The sequence below is a fragment of the Heptranchias perlo genome, chromosome X (assembly GCF_035084215.1).
Source record: "Heptranchias perlo isolate sHepPer1 chromosome X, sHepPer1.hap1, whole genome shotgun sequence".
NCBI classification, from domain to species: Eukaryota; Metazoa; Chordata; class Chondrichthyes; order Hexanchiformes; family Hexanchidae; genus Heptranchias; species Heptranchias perlo.
Genome location: NC_090370.1, coordinates 9,419,892 through 9,436,394, shown reverse-complemented (window position 1 = coordinate 9,436,394; position 16,503 = coordinate 9,419,892). Strand labels below are relative to the sequence as shown.

The window sequence follows — 16,503 nt, the reverse complement described above, 5'->3', positions numbered from 1 at the left end:
CACGCAAGCCTCCTCCCACCCTACTTCATCTCACTCTATCTGCATACCCGTTTACTCCTTTCTCCCTCATGTGTTTATCCAGCTTCCCCTTAAATGCATCTATGCTATTCGCCTAAACTACTCCTTGTGGTAGCGAGTTCCACATTCTAACCACTCTCTGGGTAAAGAAGTTTCTGCTGAATTCCTTCTTGGATTTATTAGTGACTATCTTATATTTATGTCCCCTAGTTTTGGTCTCCCCCACAAGTGGAAACATCTTCTCTACATCTACCCAATCAAACCACTTCATAATAAAAACTAAGGACATAAGAAATAGGAGCAGGAGTAGGCCGTACGGCCCCTTGAGCCTGCTCTGCCATTCAATCAGATCATGGCTGATCTTCGACCTCAACTCCACTTTCTTGCCCTATCTCCATATCCCTTAGTGTCCCAATATCCATCACTCTCAGTCTTGAATACACTCAACGACTAAACCTCCACAGCACTCTGGGGTAGAGAATTCCAAAGATTCACAACCCTCTGGGTGAAGAAATTTTTCCTCATCTCAGTCCTAACTGGCCAACCCCTTATCTTGAGACTATGCCCTCTAGTTCTAGACTCTCCAGCCAGGGGAAACAGCCTCTCAGCATCTACCCTGTCAAGCCCTCTCAGAATTTTATACGTTTCAATGAGATCCCCTCTCATTCTTCTAAACTCCAGAGAGTATTGGCCCATTCTAGTCAATCTCTCCTCATAGGACAACGTTCTCATCCCAGGAATCAATCTATAAGGATAAGAATAATCTTAAAGACCTCTATTGAGTCACCTCTCAGCCTTCTCTTTTCTAGAGAAAAGAGCCCCAGCCTGTTCAGCCTGTCTTGACAGTTGTAACCTATGGCTGAGATGAGCTTGAGTTTTTTTTTGCTGAAAGGTGAAAGAAAACTAGTTTTCATAGTTGCGTTACCTGATGTTCTCTTTGTCAGCGCCTGTCTAGAATAGAGCAGGGCAAAGTACATTTTTCTCACAACTTTTTAGTGAGTTTTAATTCAAGGTTACAATAAAACATTCAGCCTCTCTCACTTTGGCTCTCCTGGGTCTGTACCTTGTATTTCAGTCTCCAGTCTGTGTCCATCATTTTGCTCTCTCTCTCTTTCTCTCTCTCGGATCTGTACATTGTATTTCGGTTTCGCTGTTTCTCTGCTACCTGTTGTACCTTGTGCTTGAGCCTCTCTCTCACTCTCTCTCTCTCTCTCTCTCTCGCACTGTACCTCTATCATTGTCCTAGGTCTGTATCTTGTGATTTTTGTCAGTCTCTCTCTCTCTTTCTCTCTCTCTCTCTCTCTCTGTTTTTCTCTTCCTCCTCCTCAGTTTGTACCTTATGTTTCAGACTTTCTCTTTCAATCCCTCTCAGATCTGTACATTGTGTTTCAGCCTCTCTTGGACGTAAAACGGTCACAACAAGGGCCAATTTCGGGGGCCAACATCCAATCGTTGTTGTGGAGCTAGGAGGAGCAGGAATGCTTCCTCAATTCCACAGTATACCGATTGCTCCCCCCCCCCCCCCCCACTCCCGGGACTTATCTTCAGGCCTCTGACGGCGAAGCAAGGGAGCGAAATTCATTTCTTCAAATAAGTGCGCTGTCTGTGGAGTTACTTTTGGGCCGGCCTTGGGCCTCCCAGTTTAGGTGTGCGTTGCGGCTGCATCACCGCCTTAGCGCCCAAAACCGGGCACCGATGAATTTATACCCGACTCTTTCCTGGGCCTTTACTTGGATTCAGTTTTTTACCCGCTCTCTTGTTCTCTCACAATCTGTCATACCTTTTTTCAGTGCGTCTATCTATTGTGGTGCTTGTTATTAAGCTCGGTTGGTGACAAAATAGAAAAGGCTGCAGACAATTTCAACAGTATTTACAGATTATTTCAGGAGCTTTTCAAATGTTTTCGGCTTAACGTCTGGAGTCATTTTCTCCTTTTCCTTTGCTGCAGTCCTGGAGCTCAGTGTCCACATAAAACGGCCACTGCGTAGTTGGTTCTTTCAGCCATGTTGGCTCCTGTTCCTTAAAGGGGAGTCTGCTTGGCGGTTGCATTAACGTAGCTGCATGTTGATCAGTGATTTCATTGTTTTATAGTGTCCTTGGGTTTCAGTTAAGCGTGTTCTTAAAGCTTTACCTGTCCTGCCGTCCTTGGATGCTAGATGGGGGAACTGTAATTGAGCTCTGCTTAAATAGGACTTGTGGGTATCCCATTGAGCATTCCTGTTTATCTGCTGGTTCTGAATGACAACGGGCAAGGTGAGAGGAGACATGGAGCTTAGGCCAGCCTAGGTTGCAACCTGACATGCTTTACACAAAGGACCATTGCCATGGACCAGACGGTGAAGGAAAGAACCTGCCTCAACCATTAGCAGATGAGGACTCTAGCCATCAGCCACATTATGTGAATCTGTGAACGTGCAGCATACAGGTACCTTGTGTTGCCTGAATGCTTGGTCTTTTGTTCCTTGCCACATTACATGAGTCACAGGGCAGATGTAGTGACGTAGCAGCAGAACAGAGGGCAGATTGAAATATTGGCATGTCTGTGCATTTGGAAAGTAAGTGAACATTTGACAAAGTGCTGTGCATTGTCCCTTTGTGATGCCTCTGTCCGTATATGTGTGTGTGTGTGTGTGAGAGAGGCGGGGGGGGTGGGTTATGTACGTGTTTGTAGCAATATGAACTCTTTGATCTGGTCACATTTACATTTCAGTCTTAAGTGTTCATCAAAATCTAGTTTAAAAAAGTGAATGTTCTATAGGTTCTAATAGGTTACTGGTGACTCCTGTATGGCATTGCTCGCAGTGAGTCAGAGGATAATCTGTTTTGTGCCATGTAACATAGATTATATTATACTGTTAATGGTGGTTGAATGCCAAATTGTGTTTTTATTGAAAAGTCCTATGGGAGCGTTAGTAGGTTAAAGTTATGTAATTATGTCCACAGTTTGGAGGAGGGAAGCTGCAAGTGCCACTGAGAAAAGCAGTATAGCTGCATTCCGGGGACTGTGCATAAGTTTTTTAAAGTGCTTACGATGTTTGTACCATCTTAGTAAAAGTGCAGTAAGTGCTTTAAAGTCCTCAATGGCAGTTCCTGCACGGTGGTCAGGAATGTGGTGATTGGGGTTTTTATTTTACTGTGGGGGGCGAACTCAGGGTGGGGTACGGGAGCAGCGGGGGGGGGGGGGTGTGTGCGGGGCGGTGGAAGGCTCAGGGCAGGGGGCAGCAATGTTGAGAGTGGATATAAGAGAGCAGCGTGGGGCGAGGGAGGGGGGGGGGAAGACATTAGAGCGGAGAGGGGACGTAGGAAGGCAAATGCTCAGGGTAGTTGGGGAGAGCAGAGCTGAAGGAGAGTGAAGGCTGCAAGCTTTCAGTTCTCTCTCCATCCCTCTCAGAAGGTTTAAAAAGAAGAAAGGACACCCCATGATTTTAAGAAGAGTCTTCCCTAAAATTGTGTGGAAGCCCTTGAGGGAATCCATCCCCCCACCATGCAAAAGATGGGAGAGGTACTGGGTGCAGGAGCACTGGGAACGTGGTCTTGGGGTGTGCTGGCACTGAAATGATAGTGGCTTGTGTGGGAGCATTGGTGATGGGAGTTGCTGGATTTCATTGTACTGGGAGGGAGGGTTGCAGGGTGCGGCTGATGGAGAAGGGTTTCTTGGAATGAGTCAGCTCTTCATAGAATCATAGAAGTTTACAACATGGAAACAGGCCCTTCGGCCCAACATGTCCATGTCGCCCAGTTTATACCACTAAGCTAGTCCCAATTGCCTGCACTTGGCCCATATCCCTCTATACCCATCTTACCCATGTAACTGTCCAAATGCTTTTTAAAAGACAAAATTGTACCCGCCTCTACTACTGCCTCTGGCAGCTCGTTCCAGACACTCACCACCCTTTGAGTGAAAAAATTGCCCCTCTGGACCCTTTTGTATCTCTCCCCTCTCACCTTAAATCTATGCCCCCTCGTTATAGACTCCCCTACCTTTGGGAAAAGATTTTGACTATCTACCTTATCTATGCCCCTCATTATTTTATAGACTTCTATAAGATCACCCCTAAACCTCCTACTCTCCAGGGAAAAAAGTCTCAGTCTATCCAACCTCTCCCTATAAGTCGAACCATCAAGTCCCGGTAGCATCCTAGTAAATCTTTTCTGCACTCTTTCTAGTTTAATAATATCCTTTCTATAATAGGGTGACCAGAACTGTACACAGTATTCCAAGTGTGGCCTTACTAATGTCTTGTACAACTTCAACAAGACATCCCAACTCCTGTATTCAATGTTCTGACCAATGAAACCAAGCATGCTGAATGCCTTTTTCACCACTCTATCCACCTGTGACTCCACTTTCAAGGAGCTATGAACCTGTACTCCCAGATCTCTTTGTTCTATAACTCTCCCCAAAGCCCTACCATTAACGGAGTAGGTCCTGGCCCGATTCGATCTACCAAAATGCATCACCTCACATTTATCTAAATTAAACTCCATCTGCCATTCTTCAGGGGAAGTACATGTGTGTGCTCCGTGTGGAAGTGGCAAAAGGTGGAAGGAGGCAGTAGGCATGGAGGAAAGGTAAGAGTGCTCAGGCTGGGGTCCAGTTGCAGTAGTGGGGGGGTGGTATCAAGGCGGGGTGAGCGATTTCTTAGGCATTTCCAGGAGTGACCTGAAAAAGCTGAATTATTTAAAATGAACACTGCTGAATATTCCTTTTAAATACTACAGGTTTGTCCAGGCCAATTCTAGGGAAAGCCTGTGAACAAATTCCCCACCAAATTCCATCACTGCTGGAACCATATCCTGAAGCCTCCACCCATGGTCTCAAAAGCTTTTTTTTTATTTGTTCATGGGATGTGGGTGTCGCTGGCGAGGCCGGCATTTATTGCCCCATCCCTAATTGCCCTTGAGAAGGTGGTGATGAGCTGCCTTCTTGAACCGCTGCAGTCCGTGTGGTGAAGGTTCTCCCACAGTGCTGTTAGTTAGGGAGTTCCAGGATTTTGACCCAGCGACGATGAAGGAACGGCGATATATTTCCAAGTTGGGATGGTGTGTGACTTGGGGGGGAATGTGCAGGTGGTGTTGTTCCCATGTGCCTGCTGCTCTTGTCCTTCTAGGTGGTAGAGGTCGCGGGTTTGGGAGGTGCTGTCGAAGAAGCCTTGGCGAGTTGCTGCAGTGCATCCTGTGGATGGTACACACTGCAGCCACGGTACGCCGGTGGTGGATGGAGTGAATGTTTAGGGTGGTGGATGGGGTGCCAATCAAGCGGGCTGCTTTGTCCTGGATGGTGTCGAGCTTCTTGAGTGTTGTTGGAACTGCACTCATCCAGGCAAGTGGAGAGTATTCCATCACACTCCTGACTTGTGCCTTGTAGATGGTGGAAAGGCTTTGGGGAGTCAGGAGGTGAGCCACTCGCCGCAGAATACCCAGCCTCTGACCTGTTCTTGTAGCCACAGTATTTATATGGCTGGTCCAGTTAAGTTTCTGGTCAATGGTGACCCCAGGATGTTGATGGTGGGGGATTCGGCAATGGTAATGCCGTTGAATGTCAAGGGGAGGTGGTTAGACTCTCTCTTGTTGGAGATGGTCATTGCATGGTCATTCCCAACCATTGCCAAGAACAGACTTAAAGTTCCTTCAGCACATTTTTTGGAACATGGCTTTTGGGACTGCAGGTTGGGACCTCAGGGCTCAAGGTCAGGGGTCATGGTCCAGTCACAGCACGAGTGGGAATGGCAGGCAGCATCAGGTTGTGAATCAAATTGCAACTGAGGTGGCAGCTGGAAGGTGGCAGGAATCATTGGGCTAGTGGCTCAATTTTAACAGATTCAAGACAGAGGTGGTGTCATGAATAACAGTGCACCTATCTTGGAGACCAAGCATCGAGGACTTAATTCGAGGCAAATAAAATGAGCAGTTAAGTTTAATCATGACTGTGATGGAAGTAGGAAGAATAAGGAGGCCACATACTCCTTGGAAAATAAGAGTCTAAATGGGGTAAAGGAGCAGAGGGATCTGGGGATACAAATACACAATTCATTAAAAGTAGTGACACAGGTTAATAAGGCCATAAAAAAAGCAAACCAAGCACTGGGGATCATTTCTAGAGGGATAGAATTGAAAAGCAGAGAAGTTATGTTCGTCTACAGAACCTTGGTTAGACCACACTTGGAGTACAGTGAGCAGTTCTAGTTTCCATATTATAAAAAGGATATAGAGGCACTGGAGAAGGTGCAAAAAAGATTTACTAGGATGATACCAGAACTGAGAGGTTATACCTATCAGGAAAGATTGAACAGGGCTTGGGGCTCTTTTCTCTGTAAAAGGGAAGACTGAGGGGTGACCTGATAGAGGTCTTTAAGATTATGAAAGGGTTCGATAGGGTAGACATAGAGAAGATGTTTCCATTTGCGGCAGAGACCAGAACTAGGGGCCATAAATATAAGATAATCATTAATAAATCCAATAGGGAATTCAGGAGAAACTTCTTTACCCAGAGTGCGGTTAGAATGTGGAACTTGCTACCACAAGGAGTAATTGAGGCGAATAGCATAGATGCATTTTGGGGGAAGCTAGATAAGTACATGAGGGCGAAAGGAATAGAAGGATATTCTGATAAGGTTAGATGAAGTAAGGAAGGAGGAGGCTCGTGTGGAGCATAAACACCGGCATGGACCAGTTGGGCCGAATGGCCAATTTCTGTGCTGTACACTTTATGTAAGTAGGCATGACAGTAAAGTATTACAGAAACTAGGTGTGGCATTTCCAGGAAGTGCACGCACATGGAGAAAATTTGGTGAGGAGGTTGCAAATTGTTGAAACTGACTGCTGTGATAACGAGAAATGTAGCGTAAAGATGTGGATATGTGACTAAATATTATACAAACCATTGAGGTTCATGCTAACAATGAAAAGCAGCATTACCTTATGTAGAAAATGATTGGAACGTTCTGTCACGTGTGAAAGGCATCCTGCTTGGAGACAGATGTATTTCTCCTGTTCTCTGGCCCTCCCATTGTTTGTCAATGAGGACTCATGCAGGGATGTGTTATAAATACAATATGTTCTTGTATAATGCTGTCATGACATGGCTTCCGCAGTACTGCCAGCATTTGAGCAGCGATACAAACAGCAAGGTGCAATTCCACAGCCCACTCATTTAGCACAGGCACACACATTTACACTCAATTGGACACGTGGAGTACTGTTGTTGTGTCTATATTTGAGTTTGACACTTTGGTGGTATTCTGGTATTTAAGTTTGTACTGTGACATTTTTTCATGCCTGTGTGACTTTCCGTGAATCAAAGTCGGTATGAGTCATTGGGAATTTTAACAAACCTCTCAAATAGTAAGTGTCATACCAAAGGAACACTCAAAGATAACTTCACACAAACCAAATATTAGTGTCCTACTGTGAGTTTCTACAAAAATGGCACACGCAAAGAGGTTAAACCTGTGACAGAATCATAGGTTGGCACCCATAAGTTGGCACTCGTAATTCCCCGCAGGGTCAGTTCCGTATCTGAGCTGTAGTCGGTCTATAAGACCAAATGGTTACTGCAACAGCTGATCCGACAGTCAAAAACAGGCTCTGCTGCATTCAGCTCACTGACACTTGAGACTCTAATTTTAAACAGTGCCAGTGAGCTTGGTGCTTGCGGACTATAAGACCAGCTGTAGCAGTAACCAGCTGGAAACTTCCTTTTATGTTGAGCACCCAGAGAGACAGACATCCAACAGTTTAAAATAAACTGCTGGGTCCAATTCAAGTGCTGGTAAGGGCAGAAACTGATTGGGACTGATCGACAGCAAAATAAAGTATCCTCAGCACCTGCCTGTAATTGTTGGCATCACTTGCCTTATGAATCATAAATACAATTAATTTTTTTTACACCATCTTTTTCAGGTCTTCACTGCGATCTTCACAGCTGAAATGATGATGAAGCTGATAGCGATGCATCCTTATTACTATTTTCAGGAAGGATGGAACATTTTTGATGGCTTTATAGTGTCCCTCAGTTTAATGGAACTAAGTCTGTCAAATGTTGAAGGACTGTCTGTTCTCAGGTCCTTCAGATTGGTAAGTATCAAGTCTTGGGTTATACGCCTTCACCCTATTTACAGTCACCTGCAATCTCCACAGGGGTTCTCTGCTGGGGGAACCCTGCAAAGCCCTCACCCAATATTTTAATTAGTGCTATTCACACGTCACATTTACATTAAGCATATGACAAAAAAAACAGAATGCTGAGGAATAAGTATCTGTGTAGCTACAAGCTTTAGAGAAATTTGGATCCTCCAAATTCAAAGGAAGAAAATAACTTGATGATATGAAGATAAGGCAGGGCTTGCCAGATTGCCATGGAGGCTGTGATCTATACTGCAAAAGGAGTCTGCTGTGAGTTGAGAGCAGGCAGCCACTTTACCAGTTGGGAAGTCAAACGCAAAATCCCATTAGACAGCAAGCCAGAGGCGTAGCACAATTAGCCCATCACTGAAAGTATAGCTGTAAACTTCTGACATAACAAATAAATTGGCATAGCACACATATGTGAATAATTACTAACTGGTGAAGTATCCAACTCTGCTTGTTGCTTTATTAAAACAATAGGCGTAGCTGAATCTGATATGAATGGCTCCAAATTAAGATTTTTCCAAACATCCAAATTGTTAGCAATTTCAATTTGTAAAATGTCTTGGCTCTGATTGCTATGTGTGTTAACATGAATGCTACGTAGAAATGTGAAATTATGAAAACTGGATATTATAATCCAGAAATTGCAATATGCTAATATATAGTCAGCATTTCAACTTGAAACAATTTTTGTAAGAAAGGTATTTCAGGGTAGATTTTCTGAGTCCTTGGCCAATGGTGAGGTACCTAGCTCACTGCGAACACGGATAGGAAAATTGCTTGTGCTGCACCCGCAGCAGGCCTTGTACGTCATCATGTGTGAGGATTCATAAAATCTACTCCTCGTGTACATCTAAGAATGTCAGGGAAGGATTATAAAACATTTTTTCTGTGATGTTACTTGTCTTTACCTTACTGTTCTTAGTTTAATTCTTACTCTTTGAACTCCAGCATGGAAACAGCCAGTGTGTAGCGAGGTAGCACATAGTTCCTGTTTCTTTAGATAACCTATAAGATGCTAAGGGTGGAAGATGCTTGTCTATAATGTCCTGTGCAGTAGATTAGATACAAATTTGATGGACTCCAATAATGAATTGGTTCTGCACAGACATAGGGGTGAGTTCATGTTTGATTCGTACTCCACTAAGTTCTTGAGCTAAGCAGCACCAACAACTTATATTTCTATTGCACTGCTCACATTCAGGAAGATGTCTCAAAGGGCTTTATATTGAGGATAAAACAATAGCCACTGATCAGGAAAGAAAGAATGAGGTAATGGAGAGAATTAGGGTGAGGGCCAAAGGCACAGTCAGAGAGAATTGTTTTGAGGATGTTTTTGAAAGCAGGGATGGTGGTGGGAAGATGAAGTGGACAAGAGCATAGTTTCCTGAATGAACGGCCACCAATGATGGAGCAGAGGACAAAGATAAGCCCAGTGTTGAGAGATGCAGAAGGTGCATACAGATGTCGGCTGGCAGGTGGAAGGGAAAATCAAAGGGGGGGGATGTCATGCCTACCCTCGATGGCTTCGCGCCCTCCCTAATTTTGTGACCTCCTCCTGCCGTACAACCCTCTATGAACTCTGCACCCCTCCAACTCTGTCCTCTTGTGCATCGCTCACTCCCTTCGTCCCACCATTGGCGGCCGTGCCTTCAGCTCTCTAGGCCCTAACCGCTGGAATTCCCTCCCTGAACCTCTCCACCTCTCTCTCTTCATTAAAGACCCTTCTTAAAATCTATCTCTTTTCCCAAGCTTTTAATCACCCATCTTAATGTCTCCTTCTTTGGCTCAGTGTCAGTTTTTGTCTGATTACGCTCCTGTGAAGCACCTTGAGACATTTTACTATGTTAAAGATGCTATTTAAATGCAAATTGTTGTTGTAGTAGTAGTCACTGGTCCTCCTGATAGCTAGCTACATGGGGTGTTGATGGTCGTCTGGCAATAGACCACGCTCTCTCTTGGTGAGTCAAAAATGACAGATTGTTTACAAAGAATGAAGGTGACCAGAAAAGAAAGTATAAAAAAATCATAAATGTACCAAGATGACAACTTTCAGGGAAAAAAGGCAACGGTAGTTTTGATACCACATCTCGACATCAGAACTATCAAGTAATACCTGTGAGTACTGTCTCAACTGGGATTATTTCTCAATAGTCCAGACATGAGATTCTCACACTCACAGTATGAGACAATCGTCAAACCCTGCATTTGTACTAGTCTCTGGAGCATCCCCAGGAGGTTTGCCCTGTTATTAATCGGACATCTGCAACACTTACACAGCAGCAAAGATTACTTTGCAAATCTCATTACATATGTGGGAGCATAGTCTCTTTGGAGTCAAGGAGACTCCAAGATAACATGCTTGGTGATGCAAGTTTGGAACCAAGTCTGTAGCAAGCTCGGTAATCTGATATCAGAAGCACGACCAGCTAACCTGGTTTATTAATGGAACCTGGAGGAGTAAACCTGTCATTTACCTCATTTGCGGTGTTTGCCTACAAAATAACAGTGACTACAAAAGTAATCCATTGATTGTAAAGTGCTTTGGAACATCCTGAGGGCATGAATGCTACTATATGAATGCAGATTCTTTCTTACTTAAGATTATCTGTATCCTCTCTGATGATTCATGATTGAAATCACTACCTGTTTGGTTGACCAACCTTTCTATTTGTTTTACAGTTGAGAGTGTTCAAATTGGCAAAGTCCTGGCCAACACTCAACATGTTGATAAAAATCATCGGCAACTCTGTCGGTGCCTTGGGAAACCTGACTTTGGTGTTGGCGATCATTGTCTTCATCTTTGCCGTGGTGGGCATGCAGCTCTTTGGTAAAAGCTACAGCGACTGTGTCTGTAAGATCCATAAAGATTGCATTCTGCCCCGTTGGCACATGAATGACTTCTTCCACTCTTTCTTGATCGTGTTTCGTGTGCTGTGCGGTGAATGGATTGAGACAATGTGGGACTGTATGGAAGTGGCAGGCGAGACCATGTGCCTCACTGTGTTCATGATGGTCATGGTTATTGGCAATCTTGTGGTAAGTAGCAAACTTCTACATTAATACTTGCCAAAACTAAATGGCATCTAATGTTTTATGTGGGGCCCCTGAAAGCGTCAGAAATTATTCCAAGCAATTGCTTTCATGCAGAATATATCGCTTTGTCACAAATACTCAAAACTACTCATTTAAACTGAAGCAGAAGAAAAAAGCCTAGAATTAAAAATTAAATGTCAATTTTAGTAGATAACTAAGCAAAAGGTTTAATTTCCTCTGTATCCAATTCTGTTGCACATTCATTATTTCCTGCATAAATCCCTGTCTACCTTACTCTAATGCAGAAGTTAATCTGTTTAAAATAAACATTTTAACATCTGAGTTAAAGTAGTGCAGACATAAATTGATGAGAATGCATTGAGATGGACCAAAAATAGAACACAGAGTGAACTAAACCCACAGGAGTTTGAGTTTGTACTTGTTTTTTACTAAGGTACTTTACTTTAATTTTGACTGATAATGCGAATGTCTAATTTTTTGACTGAAATTTGTAGCTAATTGAAGAAGCCCCTTCCCCCCCACAGAACCACCACCATCGCTTGATACCTCCTGGGTGCTATGATCCATTGAGGAGCAGTGTGTACGATGGTTCGGTTGGTCAGAGGCAGCAATTTGAAATGGAGACTGTTGGTGATTGTAGGGGACACTTTGCGCTTTGACACTTCTGGACTATGCCAAGAGCGCATATCGGGAAATTGTGTACCCCAGCTTGCGATTTGCAATCCATTGTGTATAGAAAATCAACGTCTTGGGAGTATACAATTTCCAGCTATGCGCTCCCAGTGTGTGCTGGCAGTGCCGAAGTGGGAAATCTCCCTTTATTCCTTTTAATGAGGTTAAAAACTAATCTAGCTTCAGTGTTATAAGATGCTGAGGAACAAACAAATTTTACATTGCTGCAACTGAGGTTTCAAGTGCCTTGAAACTGGGGTCTCTGAACATTAGTGTAACAACACTTAACGAATTCATATGAAATTCCTTTGAATGCTACTTTAACAAAGGTTTATTGGGTTACTTTCGAGGCAACTGTATGTCATTTAAAGACACAGTCTGAGAATACTTCAACAAAGATGTGCTGTGTGCACCAAACTATCAGACTTTTTCTCTAAAAATTGGCAAAATGGGCTTGCTACAAAGTTTAGGAGAAATCCTGCTGTCATCCTGTCTATTTCATATTATTGATAAATGTTTGTTACAATGTAGGTGCTGAACTTGTTCTTGGCCTTGCTGCTGAGTTCTTTCAGTGCTGATAATCTTGCAGCAACTGATGATGATGGAGAGATCAACAACCTTCAGGTGTCTATGATTAGAATCAAAAAAGGAATCGCCTTCATGAAGGTATATGGACATGAATTTGTTCAAAAACATTTCAAGAGCAAAGACGCAGAGGAAGCCAAACCACTGGATGAGCTCATAGACAAAAAGGTGAACTACATAGGGAACCATACTGGTGCTGACATAAACCGGGAAATGGACTACCAAAAGAATGGCAATGGCACCACGAGTGGCATTGGGAGCAGCGTGGAAAAATACATAATTGATGATGACCACAATTCCTTTATACACAACCCTAATCTTACTGTCAGAGTTCCAATAGCTGTTGGGGAATCAGATTTTGAAAACCTAAACACCGAAGACTTCAGCAGTGAATCCGAAGTTGGTGGAAGCAAAGAGGTAAGAAGACATATTCGTGATTCTTGTCCATGGTCATTGTTTCTTTGCTGTCAAGCTTAAACCATCTAACGTTAATTAATTTAGCCAAATCCAGGAACTCCCTCCCTAACAGCACTGTGGGAGAACCTTCTCCACACGGACTGTAGTGGTTCAAGAAGGCGGCTCACCACCACCTTCTCAAGGGCAATTAGGGATGGGCAATAAATGCTGGCCTTGCCAGCGACGCCCACATCCCATGAACGAATGAAAAAAAACATAAGAAGATGAACTTCAGAGCGACAAAAGGCCTTTAGGTTAACCAATTCCGCTCCATTCAGACTCCTTGTATGAACACTCTCTCATGATTTTTCCCTTTCCCCACCCAACCAGCACCTATTGAAAGTCTACATTGACCATCCAAACACTTAACAAGATAGTCTGAAATTCCTCTCTCTGATAATGTAGCAGAAGTTTTAACCCATTCAGCAGAAACCGGTCAACTCCATCGCTAAAAAAGCGGAGAAAGGAATTTCAGATGAATGCCCGAAGCTTTCTTATACTACTATTACACAGTGATATTTCAGGGCACCTGTTGGCAGGGAAAGAGTGGGCAACTTGCAAGTAAGTGGCGGGAAGGGGTTTTGGAGGTCTCACGGTAGGGATGGGGGGAGTCCGGAGCAATGGAGGCTGCAACTTTACTTGTGAGGCACGGAGGAGCACTCCTGCTCCTCCTGGCCCCACGTAGGAAAGTTTGACACTTACCTTGGAGACCCCTTCTGTCTACAAACTAGCTGCAGATCAGCTTCAGCCTGGCGGGAAAGTAACAGCGGCCTCCCCACTCAGGCCCTGGTTAAAAAGTAATCGGGGTCCTATTGATGCAATAGGACCCCAATTTGCAATAATTTATGAGGCCCCCACCTGCTTCAGGCAGCCGCCTCATCCGCTTGCAGAACCCTGGAGGTTAAAACCCGAAATGGTGTGAAAGGGTCGGGATCTGAGTGGGTAACTCGTTTTCACCTGCCCACCTGCCTGGTTTCCACCAGATAGCTAGGGTTAACATCGACCCCTAGCTTTTAATCCTGTAGCCATTTCATGTTTAGAATAATTCTTTTTTAGTACTAACAGTTATTAATTTTTTTCCGACCAGTGTTTTTGTTGTACCAAACCTGGCAGTATTGTAGAAGCCTCCCCCGTCTAGGGTTTGATAGTGCAGTATTTAAAGAACTTGTAACCCATATAAGACACACTGTTGTGCCTTGCATCTTGAGCCATTAACAGGTAGCTGCTGAATATAAAGAATTTTTAGTTCATTGATGTGTCTGAATGTGAGGAACAGCAGCAGCGGGTAAATCAGTTAGTTGTTTCGCTATCCTGGTTTTTGCTGCAGTTTTTGCGGTATTACCAAAACCATTCAAGCTTTTCGAAACTGGAAGCTTGAGACACTGTACTTTTTTTTGCCTTACTTTTCTTTTGTCAAGCTACCTTGCATTGCTTTTCTAAAAAGTTAGATGTAAAGGGATAATTGTCTTCCTGAAAAGGTGTTCATCAAAGTTTATTTCCACTTACTTATAAACACAAGGGTCTCGTAGGCTTCGAGGATTTGAGTACAGGAGCAGGGATGTCTTACTGCAGATGTACAGGGCCTCGGTGAGACCACATCTGGAGTATTGTGTGCAGTTTTGGTCTCCTTATCTGAGGAAAGATGTCCTTGCCATGGAGGGAGTGCAACGAATGTTTACCAGACTGATTCCTGGGATGGCAGGACTGATGTTTGAGGAGAGATTGGGTCGACTAGGCTTATATTCACTAGAGTTTAGAAGAATGAGAGGTGATCTCATCGAAACATATAAAATTCTAACAGGACTAGACAGGCAGGGAGGATGTTCCCGATGGCTGGGGAGTCCAGAACCAGGGGTCACAGTCTCAGGATACAGGGTATGCCATTTAGAACCGAGATGAGGAGAAATTTCTTCACTCAGAGGGTGGTGAACCTGTGGAATTCTCTACCACAGAAGGCAGTGGAGGCCAAGTCATTAGATGTATTCAAGAAGGAGATAGATATATTTCTTAATGCTAAAGGGATCAAGGGATATGGGAAAAAGCAGGAACAGGGTACTGAGTTAGACGATCAGCCATGATCATCTTGAATGGCGGAGCAGGCCTGAAGGGCCGAATGGCCTACTCCTGCTCCTATTTTCTATGTTTCTATGTTTCCTGACAGCTTCACCTGGTGTGATACCTGAAGAGCCGGTTAGAATTCCATTGGGGTCCCATGTACATCAGGTGTAGCTTTCCCACCAGGTGAAGATAGTGGGAAGAGGAGCTGGGGCCAGAAGAGACCCAAGCAGGTCTTTTTTACTTTCCTTGGGGGGTCAGGAGGAGTACTCCTGCTCCTCCGGGCCCCACAAAGAAAGCTTAGGTCTCCCCTCTCCCATACCGTGGACTTCCCAGTGCCCCTTCCCCACTTCCCAAATGTGAGACCCCACCATGAGACGGCCCCCGGAGACCATCTAACGTCAATGGGTGACCTCTGAGACGTCCAATTTTCCGCCGACTTCGCTCCTGTTTCCAGCAGGATTTAAATGAGGCGCGGGAGTTGAAATAGCCTGGTTTTTATTTTTGGAGAAGTGAGTGAGTTTTCAACTCACCCCTCTACCCACCCGCCCAGAGTTCAAATCAGGGCCTTCGTCTCTGTTGTGTATCAACCAAACTGGATTATTTATTTAAATGAAAGACTTTTAACCCCAAAGATACCATAAGAAGTATATAGAACGAAAATAATAACCATAGATGAAATACTGCATTTTGTCACACAGGCTATGTTATTCCAGACAGGGCAGTGGAGGTGGGAGATTTACCTTCAACTGAATGTTACAGTGACTTTTGTGTACTGCATACACCTCAAAACCACACTTACATTAATGCTGCTTTGCTGCTGCACAGTGATATCTTTATCACAGATCTCAGCCTATGAATATATAAACATCTTCTCTTCGACTTTCTGTCTGATTTCTTTCCATGTTTCCTTATCCCTCCTGTCAAGGGTGTTGAAATTGCACTGTGCAAGGTTAGTAACAAATGCATCAGTGGGTTAACACCTTCCTCAAAACTGCAGACAAAGTAACTTACAAACATACAACAATGACGGACAGGAAAAGACCCATTGGTTCATCCAGCCTGTCCCACACAGCTGCATTGCCTTCTGCATCACAATATGTAGACTCCCCATCCCACCCGAAACAATGCAATCTCTCGGGGACAGGCAAAACCTTCATCTGCATATATTTGTTACTCATATCACAGAGAGCAATAATATTTTTTTTTATTCGTTCATGGGATGTGGGCGTCGCTGGCAAGGCCAGCATTTATTGCCCATCCCTAATTGCCCTTGAGAAGGTGGTGGTGAGCCGCCTTCTTGAACCGCTGCAGTCCATGTGGTGAAGGTTCTCCCACAGTGCTGTTAGGAAGGGAGTTCCAGGATTTTGACCCAGCGACGATGAAGGAACGGCCGATATATTTCCAAGTCGGGATCGTGTGTGACTTGGAGGGGAACGTGCAGGTGGTGTTGTTCCCATGTGCCTGCTGCTCTTGTCCTTCTAGGTGGTAGAGGTCGCGGGTTTGGGAGGTGCTGTCAAAGAAGCCTTG

At 44.2% G+C, this 16,503-nt stretch overlaps 1 protein-coding gene across 1 annotated transcript in view; it reads left to right on the top strand.

Moving 5' to 3' along the window:
- LOC137307256 (sodium channel protein type 8 subunit alpha-like) overlaps window positions 1–16,503 on the top strand; it is a 241,388-nt gene that overhangs the window by 191,299 nt on the left and 33,586 nt on the right. The window contains exons 14-16 of the mRNA XM_067976688.1: window positions 7,921–8,094; window positions 10,831–11,187; window positions 12,409–12,879. Of these exons, the coding sequence (XP_067832789.1) occupies window positions 7,921–8,094; window positions 10,831–11,187; window positions 12,409–12,879 (1,002 nt within the window). The remainder of the gene's footprint in view (window positions 1–7,920; window positions 8,095–10,830; window positions 11,188–12,408; window positions 12,880–16,503) is intronic.